At 37.8% G+C, this 25,731-nt stretch overlaps 2 protein-coding genes across 9 annotated transcripts in view; both read left to right on the top strand.

Moving 5' to 3' along the window:
* The first annotated feature begins 1,894 nt into the window (after positions 1–1,894).
* Positions 1,895–4,899, top strand: LOC129724273 (eukaryotic translation initiation factor 3 subunit B). The gene is made up of 5 exons (XM_055679005.1): positions 1,895–2,105; positions 2,250–2,764; positions 2,818–3,843; positions 4,071–4,389; positions 4,456–4,899. Exons 1-5 carry the CDS (start codon positions 1,991–1,993, stop codon positions 4,548–4,550), a joined length of 2,070 nt encoding a protein of 689 aa, XP_055534980.1. The 5' UTR covers positions 1,895–1,990; the 3' UTR covers positions 4,551–4,899.
* Positions 4,900–6,985: 2,086 nt separating this feature from the next.
* The window catches only part of LOC129725740 (kinase D-interacting substrate of 220 kDa), a 54,469-nt gene continuing 35,723 nt past the window's right edge, over positions 6,986–25,731 (top strand). For 2 of the 8 annotated variants that reach the window (XM_055681887.1, XM_055681896.1), the window contains exon 1: positions 6,988–7,448. Coding sequence is in view for 3 of the 8 variants with exons in the window: in XM_055681892.1 (XP_055537867.1) it covers positions 11,730–11,897 (168 nt within the window). In the remaining 5 variants the exon portion in view is untranslated. Of the gene's footprint in view, positions 7,449–11,514; positions 11,898–17,267; positions 17,331–18,063; positions 18,634–25,731 lie in introns of those variants that run through there. The other 6 variants (XM_055681895.1, XM_055681888.1, XM_055681891.1 and 3 more) reach the window with 6 other exon arrangements.

The raw sequence follows: 25,731 nt of genomic DNA on the forward strand, positions 1-25,731 counted from the left end.
CAAGAAGACTGGGAACTCTGCCTGAGATTGAGCGACAGTTTTAGCAGCGCAGTCTTTTGAGTAAAAGTGGAACTGACGCATGGTGGTGTGTGTGCTGACGATGCGAACGCAAGCCGAACGCACAGGCTGGACCACCACATACGCACACCTTGTCTTCGCAGCGATGTAATTACCAGCACTTTCAAAGCAAACTTCCACCTTTAATAGATGGAGTGCGTTGTTTGATTTGACGCTTGTCATTTGTATGGGATCGGTCCAGAGATGCCAGTCTTCTTGATATGATGTTTTTGATAAAACGGAAACCCACAGTGTTCTAAATAAAACAGCCCTTCAGAAGCTCCGGCAAACACATTCCCGAGTGTTCCCGAATTCGTGAGCCCTCGGAAGCCCGCTTGCTAACACGTGTTTTCTCAAACGCATCATGTTTACAAAAGTACTTATGAAAAAAATATTGCAGGTGGTTGTATGCGATGACTACCGTCAAGTTTTCCAATATTATACCAATGTCGATCTCGTCGTGGCGACCAATGCTTGTGTGTTCCCCGAAACTGCGAGTCCTCGGTTGCCTCATGTGCCGAAGTCAAAAAACCCTCGGCTCGCGTGTTCACGAATGGCTTTCCAGTGTTTTGTCTTCAGCTAGCGACGGAGGGTAATACGAATAGCCCTGCGTGGTGTGTTTGTTAGCAGATGGGCCCCACGCGCTTTGATATGCTGTGTTTTCCCCATGCCTGGTCGTGATTAGTTGTGCAAGTTAAAAATATATACACTCAAAATGTTTTTCACATTATTGTTACGTAAAATTTCCTGTACTCATTCATTTTCTGTCATTTTGTATGATCTATGTGACATACATAACATCTACGTGAAAATCACATGCATACTATGTTTTATCACGTAGCATCTACGAAAATATATAGAAATCAAAATGGCGAAGATGTTGTCTGATTCAGTCTCTAAACATAACATCGAATTTCCCGATGGCTTGCCAATAAGTGAGCTTTTGAACAACCAGAAGAATTTGACATCGAGTCTTGAGCTTACGGATTGCACACAGACTCAGTTCATAGCTCGAGGAGTTACCTGAACATAAACAGGTGCAGCTAACAGTGAATGTCGTCGCCAAATGTCGTAATATTTATTAGTTTTTATATCGTTTAATTCATTTACGAATTGACGATTATGCATGCCCGTGCGATTTATCTACCAACATATTTCAATGATTTCTGAAAATTATTTCCTGTCTCTTAAGAATTGGGGAAACTACATTTAAAAATCATACGTTGTATGAAACGTAGCAGCTATCAGATAATCAACCCCTTATCGACCCCTTTGACATCTCTGCTTACGTCAGTTTCTAGTTTTAATGTAGTTTATCTAAAGAAAAACATTATATATTATATATCTGGTAATGGGACACCCGAAAAAATGTTCAATGCTAAGTAAGTACTAAAAAGTTAGAATAATATGAAAAAGGGTAACTAATAGCAGTTTTTCCGGTCATTAAGCAAAATGCTCGTGAAAATTTCGATTTTACTACCACTGCCACTACAGCGCCATCTCTTAGCATTAAACATTTTTTCGGGTGTCCCATTCTTCAGAAATATCAAAACTGACATAAGCAGAGAAATCCATATATTACGAACACGCATTATGGCGACCGGTGGTTTAAATAATCATCGGTGAGATTGCGGATAGTCTCCTTCATGGCGTTTTTTTCGCTGGGTGGATCGTGTGGATAGGCCAACTCCGTTAGATCGCAGCGCTAACTACATTTCGAACAAAAGTCTTGAATCGATTGACGAATTTCACAACGCACCTTTTGGCTGCGTGTGGAAGAGATTTAAAATGATTAATCTGAACAGGGCAACCAACATTGCGTTAGCAAAAGCTTTCACTTCATTCTTTTCCGGTGCAGTTGTCAAAAGTGGGAAAATCGGTTTTAGGTAGTACCCGGCTAGTTTGTTAATTTTTACGGTTATTTCCATTCAAAATGGCTAAAAAGAAAGGTGAAAACTACGACAGTGATGGTGGTGAGGAATCCACTTATGACGAAGAACCGAACTTTGATGATCCCGAGGGATTTGTCGAAGATATATCCGATGAAGGTGGGTTTTCTGAATTTTTCTTGCCATGACACTACCACACATGCAATATACGTTGCTATTACATGGTGCACACGTAAGCTGTACCCTGTCTTAGAATGATCTAACGATGAGTCGGAGGTTTAACTTTTGTGTTCAATTTTACAGAACTCTTAGGAGATATTCTCAAACGGAAACCCTGTGAATCTGATGGTGTCGAGAATGTTATTGTTGTGGACAATATTCCAGTGGTTGGTCCAGCAAGATTCCCGAAACTTCAGGGTGTCCTGGAAAAAATATTCAAGAGTGCTGGAGGAGAGATAGTGAACATTCACTATCCTAAGGATGACGAAGATAACACTAAGGGCTACGCATTCATCGAATACAAAAGCCCTGAAATGGCGGAAGAAGCCGTAAAGGCATTTAATTGCTACCGACTGGATAAATCTCACACTTTACTGGTGAATTTGTTTTCCGATTTTCAAAAGTACTCGGATATACCAAAAGAATGGAGTCCGCCGGAGCCGCAACCATATAAGGTACAGAATGATCTGTATACCTTCCTAACTGAGCCCGACGCCCAGGATCAGTTTTGTGTAGTCGCTGAAGCAACTCCTAGTGCTGTTCAGGTGCAGTTCTGGCAAAACGCTCAGCCTGAGCCTGTGGAGATTCTAACCCGCGAAGTAAGTTTTGCCACAATATTTGTCAGTTCGTGCTAAATTGTTTAACCTTTCAGCGTTTTACCGAGACATACGTCAAATGGTCACCGTTAGGAACCTATATTGTTACCTTCCATAAACAAGGAGTAGTCATCTGGGGTGGATCGAATTTTATCAAAATTAACAAATTCCCGCATTCGAACACACAGTATGTAGATTTTTCTCCTTGTGAACAGTATTTAGTGACGTACGGACCAAATGGTCAAAAGATCGTTATCTGGGATATTCGCACCGGCACGGAGAAGCGATCGTTTGTTTCCGATGGCACAACTAATATGTCAATGTTCCGATGGTCTCACGACGATAAATACGTAGCCCGAATGGGTGAAAATGCTATTCACGTGTATGAAACATCTACTTTCTACCTTCTCGACAAAAAGTCCATCAAAGTTCAGGGTATTCGCAACTTCAGCTGGTCTCCAACGGATAACATTATCGCATATTGGATGTCGGAGGATATCGATGCTCCTGCTCGCGTCACCTTACTGGAAATTCCCAAAAAAATCGAAATTCGTAACAAAAATCTGTTCAACGTTGCCGATTGTAAGATTCATTGGCAGAAATCCGGAGACTATCTGTGCGTGAAGGTGGATCGCTATTCAAAATCGAAAAAGGACAAGAAAGACGCTGACGTGAAGTTTTTGGGCATGTTTTACAACTTTGAAATATTTCACATGCGAGAAAAGGACATCCCCGTTGATTCGGTGGAGGTGAAAGAAACGATTCTGGCCTTTGCGTGGGAACCCGTTGGATCTAAGTTTTCTATTATCCATGGTGAACCCTCCTCGGCTAATGTTAGTTTTTACGAGGCGAAAAAGGGACAGGAACCGACCATGCTCAAGAAAATGGAGAAAAAAGTATGCAGTCACTTGTTCTGGTCTCCCCGGGGGCAATTTATTGTGCTTGCTAATCTACAAGTGGGATCTTTCGAATTCGTGGACACTAACGATTTTACTATTATGAAGAGTGGTGATCATCATCGAGCTTCCGAGGTTGAATGGGATCCCACAGGACGTTATGTGGTCACCGGTACAACGGGAAAGGTGAGTTTCATATAATGCTGTTATATCGGAGAGCCCATTAGAGGTTTTCGACAACCTTTTTTTCGATTTCCTCTTAGTTTGCCTCCAATATCAAAGTTGGCCAACGAATGATATATAGGTGTTTCATACTATTAATTATAGTGCCCTAATTCGTGACCACACACTGTAAATTTACATTTAAATTTATATACCTAATAAATATTAATCCCTCTACTTTTATATTTAAGATCAAAGAAGATCACGGATATTATATCTGGTCGTTCCAAGGGAAAATTCTGAAGCGTGTCAATCTGAAGAACTTTATTCTGTTCTTATGGCGTCCACGGCCACCGACGCTGCTTTCAGAAGAGAAGCAGAAAGAAATTCGCAAAAATCTTAAAAAATACTACGCACAGTTTGAAAGCAAAGATCGCGTTCGTATGACTAGAGCATCCAAGGAATTACTGGAGAAACGTGCAACCTTACGGAAGGAGTTCGTGGAGTACCGAAACAAGCGCATCAGTGAGTGGGAAGAGCAGAAGTACCGTCGTATGCAGTTGAGAAACAGTAAGTGTACAATAACATTTATTTTTGCGACTTGTGAACTAACTCAAATCTTATCTCTTCACTTAGATGTTGATACTGATTCGTTGGAGGCTGACTCAGATAATGTAGAAGAAGAAATTGTTCAAATCTTAGTACGTGAAGACACCACCATTCTCGAGTAGTCCGTATAAGGTTGCTAAAATTTGCTTGTTATCTCTTCCTGAGCCTGTGAGATAACCTGCATTCGGGGATACTAAATACTAGACTAAAGTGTGTTTCGTCAGTGTTCGGCTGGTAAATCTTCATAACCAGGTGAATTACTTAGCCACGAAAAGTTTGCCTTCCATCGATGCAAAAGACAGTTTTAAGCGCACTTGTGTAGTGTGACCGTGAATACGTTATTTATACGAATACGTTTCAGTAGTGCTACACACCAGGCAATTCAATTGTAAGTTGTACTTTTACTTTGTAACATGCATAACATATTGTTCAACTTGGCTAATAATAAATGTCTTATACTAGTGTACTGCATTTGCTGGCATTTTTACTACTCAATTACTGTATTCTGTAATAGTGCTATTTTAAGCACAGCAGTGAGGTATGCTTAAAAATTAGTCTGCTAACGCTACGAAGCTTTTACAAAATCGATTACTTAGAATATCTTCCACACAGCACAACTAGTCATTTTCTTTTATGCAGCAGAGTAGAAATAAGACTATTAGTCACTAGGTGGCTAAAGTAAAACGGTCCGAAAGTCCAAGGAAAATAACGCAACAAAGGGTATGAAACAATAATTTTTTGATTGTTTTTGGCGTAGAACTATTCTTTTCACAAGTTATAGTAGAACTTGAATGGAAGACTTCAATCATCTATTGAAATGAACAACAAAGCATTACCCATTAGTTATCGTGTTCAGAAAATAAACAAGTACTTTCTACAGGGTTAACAAAAGTCTCTTTGTAAGGCCCTATGCTCACTAGTAAGGTGCAGACTCGCGATTCTCGTAGTTCAATAATTCTATGGAGCAGCAAATTTGCTATTTTAATGACAATCAAGCTTTACTTGTACGTATAGTTACCAATTTTTTTAATGGCCATTTTCGACATTCGATCGAATGAATTGGGGAATGGAATTACCAATTTCGCATGATTGAAATAAACGAGCGTCGAATTAGAGAGAAAATGCGAACACGAAATTCTTGTTGCTCAATGCAATATCAAACAGAACACCGATTCCATTCTATAAACAAGCGTAAATTATAGTTGTCAATCCGAAAAAATTAAATTTTGAAAGCCGCGTATATTGCAAACTTCGCATAAATAACTGCAAAAACTCAGGAATTCACGTGATAACGCCGCGTCGTCGTTAGTTAGACGTTAGTATGAATGTTTTCTTCGAGCATGGTATCGCACTCATTTTAATCGATCACAGCATTAAAATTACGATTTCAAGTGTTACGGTTACGGTAGCAGATAAGTTCTGCATTTAAAAATTGTTTGTAGTGTATATAAAAAAAAGGAAAAAGTAAAACGGAAATGTACTTCTTTTGTCTCCAGAAACTATTTACAGAACAATAAAGACTTATTGAATGAAATTGTTTTCAAACTTTTTTAAATTTAAAACATGAGAAAATAAAAGAAAAATACTTTGAGAAATATGTAGACGTTAGTATGAATGTTTTCTTCGAGCATGGTATCGCACTCATTTTAATCGATCACAGCATTAAAATTACGATTTCAAGTGTTACGGTTACGATAGCAGATAAGTTCTGCATTTAAAAATTGTTTGTAGTGTATATAAAAAAAAGGAAAAAGTAAAACGGAAATGTACTTTTTTTGTCTCCAGAAACTATTTACAGAACAATAAAGACTTATTGAATGAAATTGTTTTCAACCTTTTTTAAATTTAAAACATGAGAAAATAAAAGAAAAATACTTTGAGAAATATGTATAAATTTTTATCTGTGTGCATTAGATTCCCCGAAACAACATCTGGCAGCTCTGATGATGATCCGCATTTTGCTGTCGCTGTCCCAAGTATGATGACAGTTCTACAAGGTATGCTATTCACGTCGATGCATTAGTATTAGTGATCGTTATGAACTTTTTCCAATTTTGTATGAAATTTGAAATGATTTTGCATTTTAAACTAAACTTATAAAACATGCTTTCCTGAAAAGTTATAGAAATGATGTTGAAACATGTTTTATTTGTGGGGAATACATAAACATGCTGCGGTTTAGGTAAAATATGCTGTTTTTCATCAATTTGCCGGTAACCCTTTTGCACTTTTCGTTATTTTCTTGTACTCTAATAGCGCTTCTAAATAGAGTCGCTCATGTTTCATACAGCAACAAAAGTCATGAGCTATGACAATTTGTCGCAATTTTTCACACTAAATCTAAATTAATATCAATTTCTAGTGTGTTTCAACTGGAAATTTACTCTCCAACCAAAAAAATCAGATATAAAACAACATAAAACGAGAAATTTCCAAAAATGTTCTGAATTCCATACAAAACGCGAAATTTTTCATAACGAGATTTGTTTGTGTGCGTGGATAGACAAAAATGTAGCATACCTTGTAGAACTGTCATCATACTTGGGTCGCTGTCAACAAAAGCATGAAACTCAAAAACAGCTGCCTCTGATGCGCTGTCAGAATTTCTGCGGAGAAATCCAGCCAGAAATCATCACCGATTAATTTCAATCATTTATCGTAAAGCGCGTATTTACTGTGTTTGATTTGATGTGAAAACATTTTTGGAAACCTAGTACCACTTGTTATCGTCCAGTTTGTGCTTAAAGGTGAAATTTTTCAACAGTAAAATTCAACTTCAAGATTTAAACATCAAACCGATACATGAAAGTGCGTGTCAAGTGAAAATAGCCTTGGTAAATCATTATGCACTATACTTTCTCTTGTCTCTATATCAAATTTTGATTGAATACTAATTAAAAGTGCTACTAAAGATCGTTGCCTATATATGTGCTCTCTGCCACATTCGAGTATCTTCTTGCAAGGCTAGGACTTTGAACTATTGAAACCAATTGACGAAATAGATTTGAACCACCCATCGGGTAAGTTTTTGCCTCTTTTTGTGATGTAAACCTTATACATTATTTTGATTTGCAGTATCTGCCGAATCATTATAAATCATTTTATTCGTAGTTACAACTATCGGCAAACGGAAGCTGCTCTAAAAGGTTCACTTTTCTGCAATGTTCTTTACTAGCAAGTTCGTCGGGTAGAAATGTTCTCGCGTGAAATCTATTTTGGGTTATTAACCACGCTCACGTCCTCTTGTCATTCCCAGCCATGTCTAGCGTAGAGTTCTATATTTATGAATGTATATTAATTTATTTATTTTCATCACGATCACATACTACTCCGTCCCGTGGTTTAAGCTCTAGAAGTTCAATTTTCATTCAATCGGGTTGTTCTTGATGAGATTGCAGAAGATGAAATGCAATGTTTCATGAGTTTGTTAAAACTATTTTTGTCTGGTGACAAACCGTTGTTTGTAGTCAGCGTCAGTTTGTTGAAGCATTTCTGATACCTGATCTCTATGGAATTGTACAATTGTGATCATTGTGATTAGATTTGTTTCAGCTGGCATACCTTCGTACTAAAATCATGGCTTAAGGAAGGATCACAACATATGTAACGAAAATTGTCTGTTTCGTAGGCTGACCAAATTTACTTGGATGGGAGACGGGATGAATGAGTGCCAATAACCAGGACATTTAGGTAAAAGAATTTTGAGAAAAAAATATTTACTACTCAAATTAAAACATACCTATAAACCATTTTTTTTTTTTTGACGAGTTTTGGTAGTAGAAAGTGGTTTTTGGAAATAAGATAGTTGAATGCAGTTTTTGGGAATAAGGTATCCCTCAAAACGGTACGTCTGTTCAGTTTACTTTTTTGGAATTGTATATTCGCATTTAGTGCGACTCTAAAGGCGTTGCGGCTACCAGTAGGCCTGGCCGTTGACAAGAAAAATGTATGGAAACCATTTTTTTTAAATGGTGGATATCATTTTCCAGGATCCTTTCAAGTACTGGCTGTGTTAGTGTAGACTAGACTAGACTAGACCAGAGTCTATGTTTAAGAGTCCCGCAAAGATGAAACCAAAGGAACCAAATCGGTGCCAAACGAGGGTACCAATCGAGCAATGTAAATAAACAAGGTGATAATGTTAGGAGTGGATGAAAAGTGTTGTAATTGAGCGTAATAAAGAATATGTGTTTTTCGAAGTTTTACTTACACATTTTAATCCAACATTAAACCTGTACACTGGTTCACTTAAATTTAACAAAACATCACCGGTGTAATCTTTCAAAACAGTGTACCTTGTGAAGAATTTCAAAAAATGATATTCGCTTATGCATGGTGAAAAACAGAACTGTATAGTTCTTGACAACAAACGGCACAAAAACTGTGTTGCCGAAACGATAGATTTTCTCCACGCGCGACTCTATATACCATTGACTCTGGACTAGACTAGACTCTAAAAGCGTTGCGGCTGCGTTTCCGTCAATTTGACAGTTAGCCCATACATGTCTGTCAAATTAACATTCACGCAACGCAAACGTATCCATTTTGTTCGGACCTTAACGCGTTTGTTCAACTCAGTGAATAACAACAATCTGCAAAATAATTGTAATATGTGAACTTGCGATGCCAACAATAACTTCTATTTATTACTTCTTCTGTTAGCTATATCAAACGTCAAGTAAGTTTCTTATTGAGCATCTTAATATAAAAGAATCAATGTTGAGAATAGGTAATATTTCAAATACCGCTTAAATCGTCCGCATAAATATAGAAACAATGCCTATTTTCGATAGGTATGTACTATGTACCATACATCGTTTTTTAAACTAATACTAATATAAGCAAGAAAAAAACTATAACAAACGTGAAAACATTTGCAAAATCGTTAAAAATGACTATTGAAACTGCTAATAAGATTAAATCTTCAGTTAACCTCGAAAAAATATTTGATAATAATATATTAGAACTCATTCGGCTGTATTCTCGTTATTTATTCTGATCAGGACAGTGTAGAAATATGAGTGTCGTATTTGTATTTTTTACGACGTAAACGTTTTCAATAAATAGGTCATAACACATCAGATTGGGAAGTTGTCTGGGATTCGTCTGAGGGGAAACATAGGCAAGTGGCAAGAATGAACTATTGATAATGCTTGTTGTATATTGATTCTAGTTTGGGTCTTATTGGAGATGTGACACGGGAATTCATCATGCAAAAAACGAGAGACATTTTCAATTCATCAGCCATAACCATTGTAAATGATGAATTGATATTATGTTCGAATCTGGAATCATGCGCGTATCAGTTTTTCTATGAATCGAAATGTTCCTACTAATTTTACTGCTCTTTTCACGTCTATTTCTTACTCTTTAAAGATTAACATCATATTTCTGATATTACCTCAACCAAGTATGTTGTATTATTGCTTGAGAAACCTTATAAAGAGTTTTCATAAATGTCTGATTTATTTCTAGTTAAGCGAAACTCATTCTGTCGTTCTACCCATAATTGTCCGAAATGGATCTAAAACTACTAGATTTAACTTCAGGCTTATATTACTTTACTGACGAATAGTTGAAATATTCAACCCACAGTTAGAAAATTGAAAATTATATTAGGGGTCTTCACATCGAGCTCGTATATGAATACCCAGCCGTAAACTGTGTATCTTCCATTACTCGTCAATGGAGGTGAGTATTTTTACGGCTGGGTATTTGTTAACGAGCTCGACATGAATACCCATATTGTATTTTCCTGTTCAAAATTCTAACTGCAGTGGTTATTTTTAGGATGAGCATTTTCAACTGCATGCATAAATATATACGGTCGAAACTACCAAAAAGGTGTTCTTCACCCAATGGCAACATTCTGTTACGTTCACCACACATGCCCTATCTTCCCTAGAAAACAGTAAACAAATAACATCGGCGCTCATGTAGGGGAAAGTAGGTAAAGACGGACACCCTAAGGTTTAATCTAAATAATTACTTAGGTATTGCTATTTAGATCGCAGTAGTCATACAAATTGAAACTTAAAGTCATTTGTTTTCATAATCATTTTTGGTATTAGTGAACTTCCTCCAAGTTTCATGTGTTTTGGGTCTTCAAAAATAAGACTACAAATTGTTGTTTTTTGACATGGTTGGGAAAGACGGACACTTGGGGTGGGTAAGATGGACACTACGAAGGTAAAGGTGGACACTCACAAAAAAGATGTAGTACGTTAAGTATTCTTTTGATTTATGTGTTAAGTGATGGCCATACATTACTCTACGTTATTAGAGTCCATCTATACATCACGTGAACAGTTTGAGAGGATGGGTTTCGATGAAGGCGAAAATTCTCCGCCTATATGGCCTGTTCTAACTGCTAAGTGATCAATATCTGCTGGTTTCTCTCGCAGGTGTACTTTGTGAACATCTGTAGTACACAACAGATGCTACATGTGAAAATTCTTGGAAAATCTGTGTGTCCGTCTTGCCCGACCTGGTTGTAAATTTTTCAATCGATCGTAGCTCTTCATCGGAACATCGAAAATCTGCTGGATTTTCACTAGAAAACCGAGGAAAGACTAATTAATCACTTTACTATTGTGAACAAATGTAAACACGTAAGTTTCACGAGTTTTTCACTATTTTCCGTGGAATAAAAATTACATCAAATTGCGCTTTCACGAAAATATTCTTTGTTTTACTTACAAATTTGACAGTTTGCTTGCTGATAACCGATAAAGCAACTCAAAAGCATTAACACACTATAAAAAAGGTATTCGCATCACTCAACTATCATAATACATTCTAGTTTGTGAAATATTAAAAGTGTCCATCTTACCCGCAGTGTCCGTCTTTACCTACTTTCCCCTACACGTTTCGTTGGTCTACATATGCCAAAGTCGTGAACTTTTGTTCCTAGTAGCGTGTTGTGGCGGCTCGTACTGATAAGTCTTTTGCTTCTAAACTACTCCTTCAACGCTGCTCTGAGATGCACAATCCAACGTCAACGCGAGTGATAGAGATAAACCGAGTTGATAGACGAAGGTATGAAGCGAACGCTGGATTCAACAGATTTTTTTCACACGAGCATCTTGTTTAGTCTCAGTGTACCATTTTGCGCTCGCGCACAGTTTTCAGTGTTCCGGTTCGCGAGCCAGTCCGATTGTGACAAAATTAAGAATTAATATGCAAAGTTGCTACAGTTACAATATTGATTGCTGAACGTGAGAGTTCATATTCGCCGTTACGGCAAGTGATGAGTGTTCCTGCATGAGTGTTGCTGAGTATTGAACAACAACACCAGAACAATGGATAACAATCGTCCTTTCATGAAGAACCGGGCTTTATCCGAGCTGTCTCCGTTGTCGCAGCCATCCAGCAGTTCTGATATGCAACGGAATCATTCCTACGGCAGCATCATATCGTATGTGGGAATTTTGCGAAATTCGCTGCTAAAATCATCGCCCTCAACGCAGGTATCTCGTATCAAAAAGTACACAAAGATTTCGTTAGGAGTAGGGAGCATATTATTGTTCTTATTTGTGAATTCCATATTTTGGTTACTGGAGTGCAGTGGTGCATCTACGAAAAGATATCACCAAGACATATCGGCTATCAGTGCGGGTCAGCTTTACTTAAAAAGTAAAAATGTACATTGATCGTGAGTGCTATTTTAAGCCACAGATTTGAGTGCAGCGGAGGAATCAGCTTATTTTAAATGAAGTTGTTTCCTTGAGGTAAACAAAGTTTAAAAATGAAGATTCCATACATTTTGGAACCTTTTCGGTAAATTTTGCAGTCACACGTTAATTCATAGGATGTCAATTGCAAAGTTAGTTTTCCGATTCCCAGCTGTTACGGTTTATTAACTGTTGGTTTTCCGACTTGCACTCGTTTTTAGTGTAGTTCCGGTCTAGTTAAACCGTAAAAACTAATTCGACTTTAGATTAGGAGTTCTGAACTCCAGTCGCAGAATATGCATTGTATAATAGAAATATAACAGTAGCGACATCTATAATCTTCAAGCTATTAATTATTTGAACGCCTGTGATGTATGCTTCACTTATTTTCCAGGTATAGGGGAAAGTTTGTTGTCATTTGTTTTCATAATCATTTTTGGTATTAGTGAACTTTCTCCAAGTTTTATGTGTTTTGGGTCTTCAAAAATAAGACTACAAATTGCTGTTTTTTGACATGGTTGGGAAAGACGGACACTTGGGGTGGGTAAGATGGACACTACGAAGGTACAGGTGGACACTCACAAAAAAGATGTAGTATGTAAAGTATTCTTTTGATTTATGTGTTAAGTGATGGCCATACATTACTCTACGTTATTAGAGTCCATCTATACATCACGTGAACAGTTTGAGAGGATGGGTTTCTATGAAGGCGAAAATTCTCCGCCTATATGGCCTGTTCTAACTGCTAAGTGATTAATATCTTCTGGTTTCTCTCGCGGGTGTACTTTGTGAACATCTGTAGTACACAACAGATGCTGCATGTGGAAATTCTTGGGAAATCCGTGTGTCCATCTTTCCCTATCTTAGTGTGTCCGTCTTGCCCGACCTGGTTGTAAATTTTTCGAACGATCGTAGCTCTTCATCAGAACATCGAAAATCTGCTGGATTTTCACTAGAAAACCGAGGAAAGACTAATTAATCACTTTACTATTGTTTACAAATGAAAACACGTAAGTTTCACGTAAGTTAGAGTTTTTCACTATTTTCCGTGGAATAAAAATTACATCAAATAGCGCGTTCACGAAAATATTCTTTGTTTTACTTATAAATTCGACAGTTTGCTTGCTGGAAACCGATAGTGCAACTCAAAAGCATTAACACACTATAAAGAAGGTATTCGCATCACTCAACTATCATAATACATTCTAGTTTGTGAAATATTAAAAGTGTCCATCTTACCCGCAGTGTCCGTCTTTCCTACTTTCCCCTACCTGGGTAACAATTTTAATTAAATGATCGATAAAACATTTGCATTTATGCATTTTGAATGGCTGATAATTTTCAACAACTCGCATCATCAAAGGCAGAAATACCAGTTTTAAAAATGTAAATTTGGAGAACTTCGCTAATCTACAGGTTTCTACGTATTTTTGTATAATTTAACCAACAGAAAAAAGTCGGTTCAAGAATTGCCTTCTAATCGACTGGTGTAACAAGCTAGTCATCGTACACACTTTAAAAAAACGCCGAGTTCAGTGAAATTTCTCAAAATGTTAAACAAAATTCAGTATAGAATTTCCCAACGCAAAGTGGTTTGCTCAGAAGAGCTTTTGGCAACCGAATTTAGCTATCTAATAAAAAACTCAAGTTGAAAGAAATTTGAAATGATTTTTTCTTCAATTTTTTCTTTCAATATTTATGTATGAAAATCCAGACAATTTCCAAAAAGTCATCGCCTGGCAACTTTTTAATTTTCATCATTACTGTAGGTCCATGATACCCATGGGTGTTCGGGAGAAAAACGCGTGAAAACTACTGAACATGAGAAAATTTTTGCCAGAAAAACTGTTTTTCCTGTGTGCCCATTTTAAAATGTTTAGAAGGGTTTTGAGATAGCTTAATTGTTTATCTAAAATGTTTTTAAATCTAGAAAGACCGTTTTTTTCTTATCACTTTTTGTTCTGAAACCCACTCTTTTGCAGTACAGGATCTCAAATTATTATTTTCAATATTTTCAAGTAAAAATTTAGGGCATTTTCTAAGAGTCATACCTTGAAATAATTGCCCTACTTTCAGTCATTATTTGAATATGCCAATTAAAAAAAAGGGGTAAAAAACTTCCGCCCTTTTTAAATGATAGTCTAGACAAATTTAAAATAAAATGAAACACTCTCTTTACTCTTTTTTCTTGCAATTCATCGACGAAAGATGTCCAAAAAATACTGATAGAAGATTTTCAAACAATATAAACCAAGGCATTTAGCAAAAAAACATTTGTTTTGACTGGAACGGAAGTGTTGCCAGATAGGTAGTTTTTGTATTTTAACACTAAATTTACATTTTTCGGCGAATGCAGCCATTTTTTTTGAAGTTGATAATTTCATCGTGTTCCTTGGACACTTTCACGTAAGAAACAACTATCACCCCAAGGGAATATTGCCACATGTTTATTTATACTGGAAGGGCAAAAATCTTTTTCATCTGTACTTTTTTTGCGAAAATCTCTACCTGAAAAACTGGTGTTGCACGGAAAGATCACTTTTAATTAACCTTAAAAAATACAGAAATTGCAAATTATTCATTCAGTTGATGGGGCCGTTCTTAAACCACGTGGTCATATTTTACTTACTTTTTATACGCCCCGTACCTCCCTGGGTCTTTCACAGTCTTTTGGCCAACCAACCCTCCCTTCTCCTTGCGACTTAAACCACGTGGTCTTTTCATTTGTCAAGTGCCAAAAATTCACTTAAATTTTTACATTTTCATTATTGAACTTTCAGCACATTCTATATTTCTAAAGTGCAAAAGCTTCATTCTTGATTTGGTGGCAGCAATAAATTATAAGTCAGAAAAAAAACCACGTGGTCATTTCGATAACCCTCCACCCCCGTGCGTGGTCTTTCGTGGTCTTTTGACAAGCCCCCCCCCCCTTCCGTCCCCCTCTTCTTGACCACGTGGTTTAGGAACGGCCCCTGATGTTGCTTATAATTTTTTATTAAATTTGGAATTTTGCTTTTAAGTTTTCTGAGAGAGCAAGCAGAGTTACAGAAAAATCTTGCATGAAAACGCCAAATGACCCTTCACATCGAGCTTTACAGAAATATTTTACTTTATTTTCGTTCATGCTTAGCGATGCATATCAAATGATTTTAAGTACACCGAGAGAAAAAAAAATATGAACGCTTAAGAAAATCTGTACCCATCTGTACCTTTTGACAAAAAATTGTAATCTGTACCATACAGAATCTATAAAAAAAAAAAAAAAAAATCTTTATCTTTCCAGATAAATCTGTACCTGTGGCAACACTGCTTCGAGGTAATAGCCAATCTCGAAATATGCCATTTTTACGAATCCAGTTTTAATTTTCTTCATATCACATTTTATCACATTTATTGGAAAATGTCTGAACAACAAAACTGCATTTGCCGAAAAGTGTAAATTTAGTTTTAAAATACAGAAAGAATCTATCTGGCAACACTCTTGGTCAAAATTTTTTTTTTCTGGATTCCTTGGTTTATTTTCATTGAAAATCAACTGACAATATTTGTCGGAAATCTCAGCGGTCATCCAAACTGTCCACGTGGAATGTGGATGTCCCCTTATGTCTATGGGTTGTTAGGAAAAAAGTAGTAATAATTCCCCCAATTAAAACTGAAAATAAAAAATTGTTCTCAAAATTTTTGCACATGCAGATTATATTAAATTTGTTAAATTGTTTTTTAAATCTGGGTTTCAAAAAGGTTCTTTAAACCAAACCTATTTTCTGTTGCATGAATATTATCGATTAGTTGTTGCATAAATAGTATCGGTTGGTGCAAAGCGTATCCTGACCAGTGCCTTAGAATATCAATGTTTATTCATGAGTAGATGAATTGAATTAATCTCAGTGTCAGCCCATTTATTCTCTGATGCAACTCAGTAAACTATGTTCATTGCGACGATGCATGAATATCGTTTCTCATATTCAATGACAGAACAGTGGAATGAATATCAAAGGCCTCGTAATGATATTCAAAGAAGCTTCGGTGATTATCAATCCAAGTAATGCAAAATCCGTTCAGACGCTGTACACTGCCCAGTGAGGTATAAATAGTCGAATAAGGTTAATTTTGATTTTCACTATTTTGGTATGATTTTCATTTTTGACGATCAAAATATCAACACGAGTGTTAAAGTTTATCTTGTCGGTGTTCATCGGTTGTTTGGTATCATGAATATCAACGGTCGCATGGGTAGTATAATTATCAATATGAAGACGGCTGAAACTCGCTGCTTTTGAATATCATGACAGTGAATATTCTCAGCACTGATCCTGACTCGTGTTCTCGCATTTATTGACAATGTCGCAATGAACATTTTCTGCCTTATTGTTTCCTAGTTGCACTCTGGTTGATGGTTTGTGAGTATATATTGAACGTAAACCAGCTCGCAATTATTGCGATGGTGATCTACAGTTTCTCCACACATCATTAAATGCTATCTGCAAACTTTCAGCAAGCAGTGTGAAGGAACTTGCCCTTGGCACCCTGTTTTCGGGTTACGGTAGCCGAGCATAGAAACAAAATGTTTGAAATTGATAAAACTGTGTTCACTCGACAAACCGCGCGAATAATAATTGGTTTGATCATGGTAACAACCACACTTCTCCGGTAATGTCTTATCTCCTTGAGTGCGAATCGATATCGTTTTCAGAGCTTCTCGAGTTGTATTTTCATCTGCAGAAAAGGGCAGGAGTTTTGGGCACGTATTTAAGTTGGCATTTTTAAATACGGCCACGTGCTAGCGTTTATGATTCTAACATATGCAGGTAAATGAAGAAAGAAAGAGTTTTCGCTATTTGTTTGGTGCATTTGCTTCGTATCAGTTATCAGCATGCCTTAGTTTGTTCTTTCGAGCAAAAGTGCATGAAAACTATAAAAATGATAATAAACACGACAAGTAGATAGGCATAACAGATAAAATTGCAGGATGAATGACTTTGGTTTTGTTATATTTGTAGGACGAGCTAATAGTGGAACAAATTTTATTCGCGTTTACAGTCTATTACTAATAGTGCCAGGCAGGGCGCGTGGTTTCACTAACGGAGAATCGCGAACAGTATCTCGCTGCGACAGCAAAGTTTGTCAGCTAATATTTTAGTATCATTGCTAGTAGTGTTCGCGATTAGATAGAGGTAGTCATTGCTCTAGCTTCACGCACTTGCGAAAAAACTCCAAGAACAGCGGAAGGTGCGAATTTATTGGAATTTATATAGACACTGAAATGGTTCAAAGCGAAAAGTGCTCTCAATCCGTTATCTGAGAAAACGTGAATTTTGGAGCTATAATGCTCGACAGCGAATACGTCCAAGCGCTAGTAGAGCGAGAGTGAATTGATGTTATAGTTTATTGAACGTGCAGTACACATCGTTTGATGTGGGCAATAAAATATGGTTCGCGTGATTTATTGTTTCAAAGAAGCTCTTAGTTCAGACCAGTTGTATATATTCATGATTTTTTTATTATTCACCAAAGAGTATCAATCCATATTATTCAGATATATGAACAGAAAATATGAAACTTTAAGGACCATAAATTGCGATAGTATGTACAAAAAAATCGGATATTTGAATTCCACCATATCATATCTACCGCTAAATTTGAGTTAAATTTGCTAGTCATTGGAATGATAAAAACTGACCGTATCAACAAAGTCAATAAAGAAATACCTAATTACCGCAAACGTGTTTGTTGAACAAATAGGCTTCAATAGAATATTTTAATTGAAAAAAAAACTGAACTTCCATTAATATCAGGGGCTAACACAAATTATCAATTACTTTGTTTAGAATATCAACCTATTATCTGAAGGCAAATATCAATAAAGATTGCCCCGACAACGCCAGTGCTCATGGCAATTCGTATTTATGGTAGCTCCCTTTGCGCCAGAGAAAAGATGGGCATTGGTGATACGAGTCTAGTAAGAGAATGCATTCTGGGCTAGCTGAAACTGTTTCTGCCAAGCCATATAAATATATTTTTACTGCTGTTTCTGTGGACATGCTGTAGAAAAACTGCACTGTTTACTAGTTGGAAGCAAACAGTGCATATGTGTAACTATCAAAGTTTTTATTTTGTGGAAAATAGCAGTCGTTTGGTGTGAGCCTGTTCCGAAGTTCAACCTGTGTTGGGACAGTGCGGTAAGCATATTGTTTCGACATACCCGCACACTGCAAGACTGGATACGGTACGGCATCAACCAGCAGTTACAATCGAAACGAAATTGATGAACAGTGGAAACAGTGTAATTGATCGATACAGTTTTTCAATAACGTAAAATGTTCTCAACAGTGACGCCTTTCGTAGGAAGTCGTTGCTTTGCTGCGAGCTGGTGCAGCGGCCCTTAATTAGCTGCGAGGCTTCTGCTGAGACGAATAAAACATCAACGTAATGTAACATTATATTTGAATTGACTGTACAGTGTTTAAAATCAATTTGAGCTAGTGAAATGTTTCGAAATAAGTTGCGCTCGTCGACCCATGAACATCGGCAGGTAAATTGTTTACTTTAATTTGCTACTTATGATTAGAATGAACCTGAATATTACTGCTTGATACATTGTTCAATGTTAAATGCATTTTAGAATATTTGTACTGATATTATTAAATATTATAAAACCCCCTTTTTTTAGCTTACATTACCGGTCACCTTCGTTTATGAATGAAAAACCTGATATACTCACAAGCACAATGAATTGAAGCCCATATCAGGAAACCTTTTTAATTATCTTGTTAGCCGCTGTTTTCTGATCTAATCTTTCTGGAAGGTACTTTGATTGTTGCAAAGTTACAATAGTAATTGATACAAGTCGTACGAGCACAAGTTCTTTATTACGAATAGTTAGAGTATGTTTCATCTAGTCATTAAAATAAGAGCAACAAATAAAAAAGCAACTTTAGTAATATATTTCGCTCAAACTCGACAAGGTATTGGCGACATTCTATCGTTCTCAATTAAACTTCGTGGATAAATACTTAGTCTCAATAACACAAATGAAAATGCTCGCTTATTAGAAACGCGGACTATTGAACCTCCAAAGAAGGTAACTATGCGTTTTGTCTTCAGTTTTCCTTAGTCTTTTTTTTTTGCTAAATTAATAATATGAAAATTATGTGGTTCGATAATAAATACCCACCATAAATTTGGAATCATTTCACTGTGTATTGCCACACCTAGTTTGAAAATATTGCAGCCTCTTCAAAAGTTCACCTGGAATATGATGATATTTCTCGTTTCCGACGACCTAGAGTTACGGTCTTCAGAAAAATTGTCCTGAAGGTTGAGGGTTTCTGGATGGTGGATGGTTTCATTGAGCCTCCACTGATGACGATGGTGCTGGTGTTGACAATATGGTGTTAGGCTTCGTCCTTTGTGCTACATAGGTTACTTACCTTAAAAACAATATCGCACACCAGCCTGTGGGGCTAATAGCGGCCTCGAACAACTAGATTAGTTGAGAGAGCTCGTTATCGATACAATTTTTGGCACATTTTGCATGTGGAGGATCGAATCGTGCTGAATCGAGAAAGATCGAAAAGATCCTCGACCTGATCGAACCCGACATGACAGCCGTGTGGGAGAGCTAGCCGATCGACATCGCTCACCACAAAGCCACGGGTACCACACACCTACCCAGTCAGCTAAAAGTCGAGGTGTCCGTTTCTGTTCGAAAAAGTTGTCTCTATTAAATTTGATCCATGGCTGCAGCTCGCCAGCTATGTCGTCTGCGGAGGTCCTGCAGGTTGTCTTCCACTTGGTCGAGCCACCTTGCTTGCTGCGCGCCTCGTCGCCTCGTTCCAGTCGGGTCGTTATCGAGAACCATTTTTACCGGGTTGTTGTCCGACATCCTTACAACATGCGCAGTATGGTGGTAGGGTGGTGGCGAAAATGGTTATGTCAAATTTCTTAAATCAACCATATTTCTTCCGGTTATTGACCCAAAAAAAGATTTGTGCCAAATTTCAGCTCAATCGGACATGATTTACGGGTGCCCCAAAGTGTTCAAAGTTTTTATGTTTTGACCCTCGAAAATGGACATTCCTGATAAAAAAAATTTGGTTGAAAATGCTTAATAAACATTAAAAATGTTCACCAAACCACAGTTAAATCATTTTAATTTTCATTAGGTGTCATAAACATAATTTTTTATTAGGGATGTTCACATTCGAGGGTCAAAGCACCAAAATTTTAATTGCTTTGAGGCACAAATTATGTCTGATAAAGCTGAAATTTTGTACAGGTTATTTTTTTGGTTCTAGAAACAAAATGTACATGGTCGGTTCTTTAAATTCGATGATCACTTGTTTTTTTCATACATCCTATTGCCACCCCGTAGTCTTCCGATTTCCGCCATGGTTCTCTCAGCAGCTGATGCAAATGCAGCACTTCACGTTCGAAAACCCAAAGGGCGCGTTAGTCCTACACGAGCACGGTCCAAGTTTCGTGGCCGTAGAGGTTTACCGGTCTGTTGAGTGTTTTGTAGATGGTCAACTTCGTGCGGCGGCGAATTCTGTTCGAGCGAAGCGTCCCCCGGAGTCCAAAGGAGGCAGGATTTCCTGCCATAGGGCGTAGCCGAATTTCAGCAGTTACCAGTGAGCCCGGGTACACGAACTTCTACCATTTCGATTCCATCACTGTTGATCTGAATTAATAGTGGGAGGTTGATATTGTCTTCTTTGGAACCCCTTTCTCTCATGTACTTAGTTTTCGAAGCGTTTATGACCATCTCAATTGTCCGGCTAAACCTTCAGATTGAAGTACGTCTGAACGGACCTCTTCGATATCGTGCCACCCAAGCTAATCTCGATAGATTGTATCGTACGCCGATTTAAAGTCGGTGCCTAATAAAACCCCCTTGCAAACGGTGATAGTCGACGGTAAAGAATTTGTGAGAGTACCGGCATTCAGCAGTATGATTGCACGGCATTTGCAGCAATCCAACTTGTCGTCCTTTTTGTCGATGGGGCAGGGGCACACGGTATCCTCCATCCAGTACTACCTCCTTCTCGAAAGTTCTAACAATAATGCTTCGCCACTATATTTCAACACCTCCTCAGGGCCAGCTCCAACTGCTTTGTTGTTTTTCAGCCGGCCGATCTCCTCCTCAACGTTCTGGCGGTCAGGGGCTGGAATTCTTTCGTGAGCGTACACCGGGATCTACTGCCATTTCGATGTCGTCCTTTACTACATCGCCGTTAAGGTGGTCATCGTAGTACTGCTTTCACCTATCAATCACCTCACACTTGTTCGGAGAAGGTTGGAAATTCTGCTTCCAGCTGCTGCGCGTACTTTTGTGCAACTTCGACAATGTTTGGTCGCGGCGAGCGACTTCGACGCGTGTTTCGCTCCATCCAGAAGTCCCGTTGCGGGACTACCAAAAACAAAAAAGATATCAAAAACCAGCAGCGCATAGAACGCTTCTTTTTTATCGTCGGGTCTTCCTTTGTGTGGGCAGTAGGGTGGAGCAAAAAATAAATTGTAGCTTCCATGCACTCTTCGTGTTCCTTATGTGTCCTATAACAACCGTGTATCGTGTAACTTTTCAGATCGATCGGTGGAACTATATTTTTGCACCTGGTTTTTGAAGTTTCCATACAATTTTAAATGAGAAAATCCACTTTTTCAAAACTTATTCTCTAGAGATGTCCACTTGGCTCCTAAAAATATATCGATACATGATATTTATAGAAAATTTTCCTGGAAAGAACTCTTTTGAAAACTGTAAGGCGCTACGGTGCTTGTAGAAAAAGGTATTCCCCTCAAACTGATTGTATGTTTGACGAACAGCTCACCATTGAATTTTACTAGCAATACTGCTGCAGCATGCTGCTGTTGCAAATTCATTTATGCGATAAGAAATGATATTGTGTAAAATTTATCTTGGAGGCTCCTCCGAAGATACTATGAGCAAAAATAACACTTTCAAGCTTACTTTCACGCGAAATTATTTCTCATCCTTAAGCAAGTTTGCAATACCAGCATGCTGTAGCAGTGTTGCTGGAAAAATTCAATGGTGAGCCGTTCGTCAGACATTCATTCAGTTTGGGGTGAGTAACTTTTTCTGCAAGCATCGTAGCGCCTTACGTTCTTCAGAAGAGTTTTTCCTAGGAAAATCTTTCAAATATCTTGAATCAATATATTTTTAGAAGCCAACTCTTGTTGAAGAACCGGCCCTTAATTTTCAGCACTATGAAGTCGGTCCCCAGCTTGTTGGTGGTGCCACAGCTCTGCTTGAAAGTAGCTTCACGATGTCCGCTTTACCATACCTTCTGTTTCCATCAGCCAAGTTCCTGCAGTGTTACGATTTTGAAGCTGCGTGGGTTCAGTTCATCATGTATGATTCTGTCACAGCCGTGAAAACAGAACGATCTGCAGTTCCTTGTACCGAGTTTCCAATCGTAGACCTGATTCCGTCGCCTAGGTCTGTGCTAATTGTTCCGATCCGTATTTACTTCTTCGATTTTTGCATCGTTTTGTGTTTTGCGGGCGGCTTGTTGGGCGGCTTATGTTGGCACCAGGACGTTGATCGGCCGCTTCTTACACGATAATCATATAACACCGTAACCGGCAGGGCGTTCATTCTGCCTTGCGTCCATTAGGCCTCGCGTCAATATGCCTCGCGTCTGTATGCTTAACGGGGTATCATCATTAAATTTAGTTCACTATGTTTTAAGTGATAATTTTCAAGTAGAATGTAAAAACCCCTAAATAGATAAAGGTAATCTATTTTATGTAGGAAATTCTTAATTTATTTTATTCTGTATCTTCCTATTTAAACAATTATGCGGAAAGTTTTCTTAAAAAATAGGTATTGTATTCAAATTTTTTTCCGGAAACCAAAAGTCACCATCTTAAATTTGAAGTCTGGAGTTCAAATACTGACCACTAGCACCACGTTGTGATAGACTTCCGATCTCAATCTATTGGCCAACCAGAAGCGCTTGACATCCGGATTCAGGAATCAGAGTAGTATTTTGCTTCTAAAAATAACAAAAGTAGGCAGTATTTGGACATTTCTGACTTTTCCAGAAACCGGAAGTTAATCTTGAATTTCAAAATAACGTCTAGAGTAGAAAAAACTGGCAATTTTTTGCACACTAGCACCATGTTGTTGCAGAACACCGATATGAACTATTGGCCAACCAGGAGTCCTTGACCCCTTAACCATCTTTGTTGAAGACGGCAGAAAAAAAAATTTTATCGGCTAAACCCTTGACCTCTTGAAAAACTTTGCTGCAGATCGCACACACTTAATTTATCTCGGCAAACTTCCCAACAGCTGAGATCGAGCTCGGCGAAGTTTTTAACAAAAATCAGCACTATATTTCGACGAACATTCAGCAAATATATCAATCTACCGTAAACCAGCATATATTGATATTTTGTTTGCCGAAGTTCTTTAAAATTCTGCTGAAAACTTGTAAAACATTTCGCTGAATTTATCAGCTGTTGAGTTCTCGGCAATAAAATCTAAGTGTGCAACTCTCTAAGTAATGGGATTTAGAAGATAAATTATGTTCAAAGTCCATACTGTCCACCCATAACAAGCCCTCTCTAACAAAACTCTCTAGACTGTCGGAATCACGAGATAGAGTTACATAATTGGCCCATTTAGGTGATGTCAAACTTTTCTGGGTGCTGCAATGTTCTAACTGGGTATTGCAATTTTCAATGAAGCGATTCCAAACTTATGGCAGTTAGCGTACCTACAACTTGAATTGAATTTGTCAATCAACGGATCTCCTACGGAAGGCAGAAAATCAAAAGGCAGAATCACGAAAGGCAGAATCACGAAAAGCAGAATTACGAAAGGCAGAATATTTCATAAGGCAGAATAACGAATGGCAGAATCACAAAGAGCACGAATGGCAAAATAAAAAAATGGTCTATCTTCTTTTTAACAACACACACTCGCGGCCTTTGGCCGACTCTATTGTCCAAGTGTATGCTGTCCTTACTCGCTACCGCTCGTTCGGGCTTAACTAAGGGAAAGAAAACCTGTTTGAATAATCCTAGAAAACCAGTAGATCAGCTGTTTGTATGCGAGAGGCCGCCGCTTCCGACGGCGGGTCGGCGGCCGGCTCGGACTGCGGAAACCACGGCGACTTTGTGCCGCCTCGGTTCCTTGCCCTCGATTATGCGTCTTCGCCGCATGAATTGTTTTATGTTAATTATAACCAACAAGCCGTTGAGACTAGTGTAAGTTATACCTAACATCAAAAAATTACTCTCCGCGATGCCGTGAGAGTCTTTAGGACCTGAGCCAAACCAGTTTGCGCGTTTCGGATCTAATAATTAGGCTTGATTTGCACCTCCCATCAAAACTGGTCATTGCTTATGTCTGGTTACCAAATAATATACAATAATAAAGGTAGAGTAGCAGCTTTGATACCGTGACCAGGATTCACACCAATTTGTTATCACGCACTTGGCTATCGTGAGTCAGGTTTTGCTACCAGCGACTCTGCCTTTCGTGCCCTTCGAAATTCTGCCTTTTGAAATATTCTGCCTTGTGTGTACGGTCATAGAGTTCTGCCTTTCATGATTCTGCCTTTCGTACTTCTGCCTTTCGTGATTCTGCCTTCTGTGGCGAACCCCAATCAACTACAAAACTATAAAGCTTCCCGCAAAGCATCTCGTTATTGATATAGCTCGAGATATCGTGTATATCAACGATTCTATCGAATAATCTAATATTTTGAATTAAACAAAGGTTTAACGTTACGTACGTAAGCGAATAAATGCTGAATAAGCATCGTTAGGGATCAGAAGCTTTTCTACCTGTCACACGTCTAAGTAACAATTTATGTGATAATGAAACTTGGAACACCATCATCCTGATAACCATTATTAGTCGAGTTTACAATCGTGATCGTGTAAAACAATTTGCTTATAACTGTCATAAAATGATAGGTAACATTTTTTATGCAATAAAATCTTCAAATAATTAAAAAATAAATAACCGGCTCCGGAATATTTCGGATTTATAATCATGTACTTTTAGGGGGAACCAACAATTTACATAAAATTTTATTCCGAATTTTCGAGAAAAAAATTAACTGACTTGAAAATGGGACGGAAAAATGAATTCTTTTTCAATGCTCATTCTACATTATATGTTGTTGTTATCTAATTTGCAAAAAAGGTAAATTTTGTCTTCACGGATATGCACTATTATTTCAATGACAAAAGAACACTTTCGTTCTCAGATGCCATCGTATTTGAATTGACATTTACCTGCAGTCTTATTAGTAAAATACAAGATCGTTCTCAAGCATTGTTGTATACAAATAATAACGCAGCGTGTATATAAAAAATTCTAAGAGTTCGGAACTCAAACAGCGTTCACACTGTATTTTGTTCACACGTTATTATTTTGTAGCTTACTAATATAATTAATTGAAGGGGGACATTACACTTCTTAACAAACACGAGTACGGGTAAACCACCGCTCAATATACTCCGCGCTAAGCAGTAATTGCCGTAATAATTCCCAACCAAACGAACTTGAGAAACCATTTTCGAGTACAATTTTAGCACACATCGGCGTTATACATGTATAATAAGTTCAAAATGCGTTTCTGACAATAAT

This window comes from Wyeomyia smithii, chromosome 2 (genome assembly GCF_029784165.1).
Source record: "Wyeomyia smithii strain HCP4-BCI-WySm-NY-G18 chromosome 2, ASM2978416v1, whole genome shotgun sequence".
Classification (NCBI taxonomy): Eukaryota; Metazoa; Arthropoda; class Insecta; order Diptera; family Culicidae; genus Wyeomyia; species Wyeomyia smithii.

Excerpts from the sequence above, each read along its gene's own strand:
- LOC129724273 (XM_055679005.1), top strand. The coding sequence starts at position 1,991 with ATGGCTAAAAAGAAAGGTGAAAACTACGACAGTGATGGTGGTGAGGAA. Across the intron at positions 2,106-2,249 it reads CGAAGATATATCCGATGAAG|AACTCTTAGGAGATATTCTC; the intron begins GTGGGTTTTCTG and ends TCAATTTTACAG. Across the intron at positions 2,765-2,817 it reads TGGAGATTCTAACCCGCGAA|CGTTTTACCGAGACATACGT; the intron begins GTAAGTTTTGCC and ends TTAACCTTTCAG.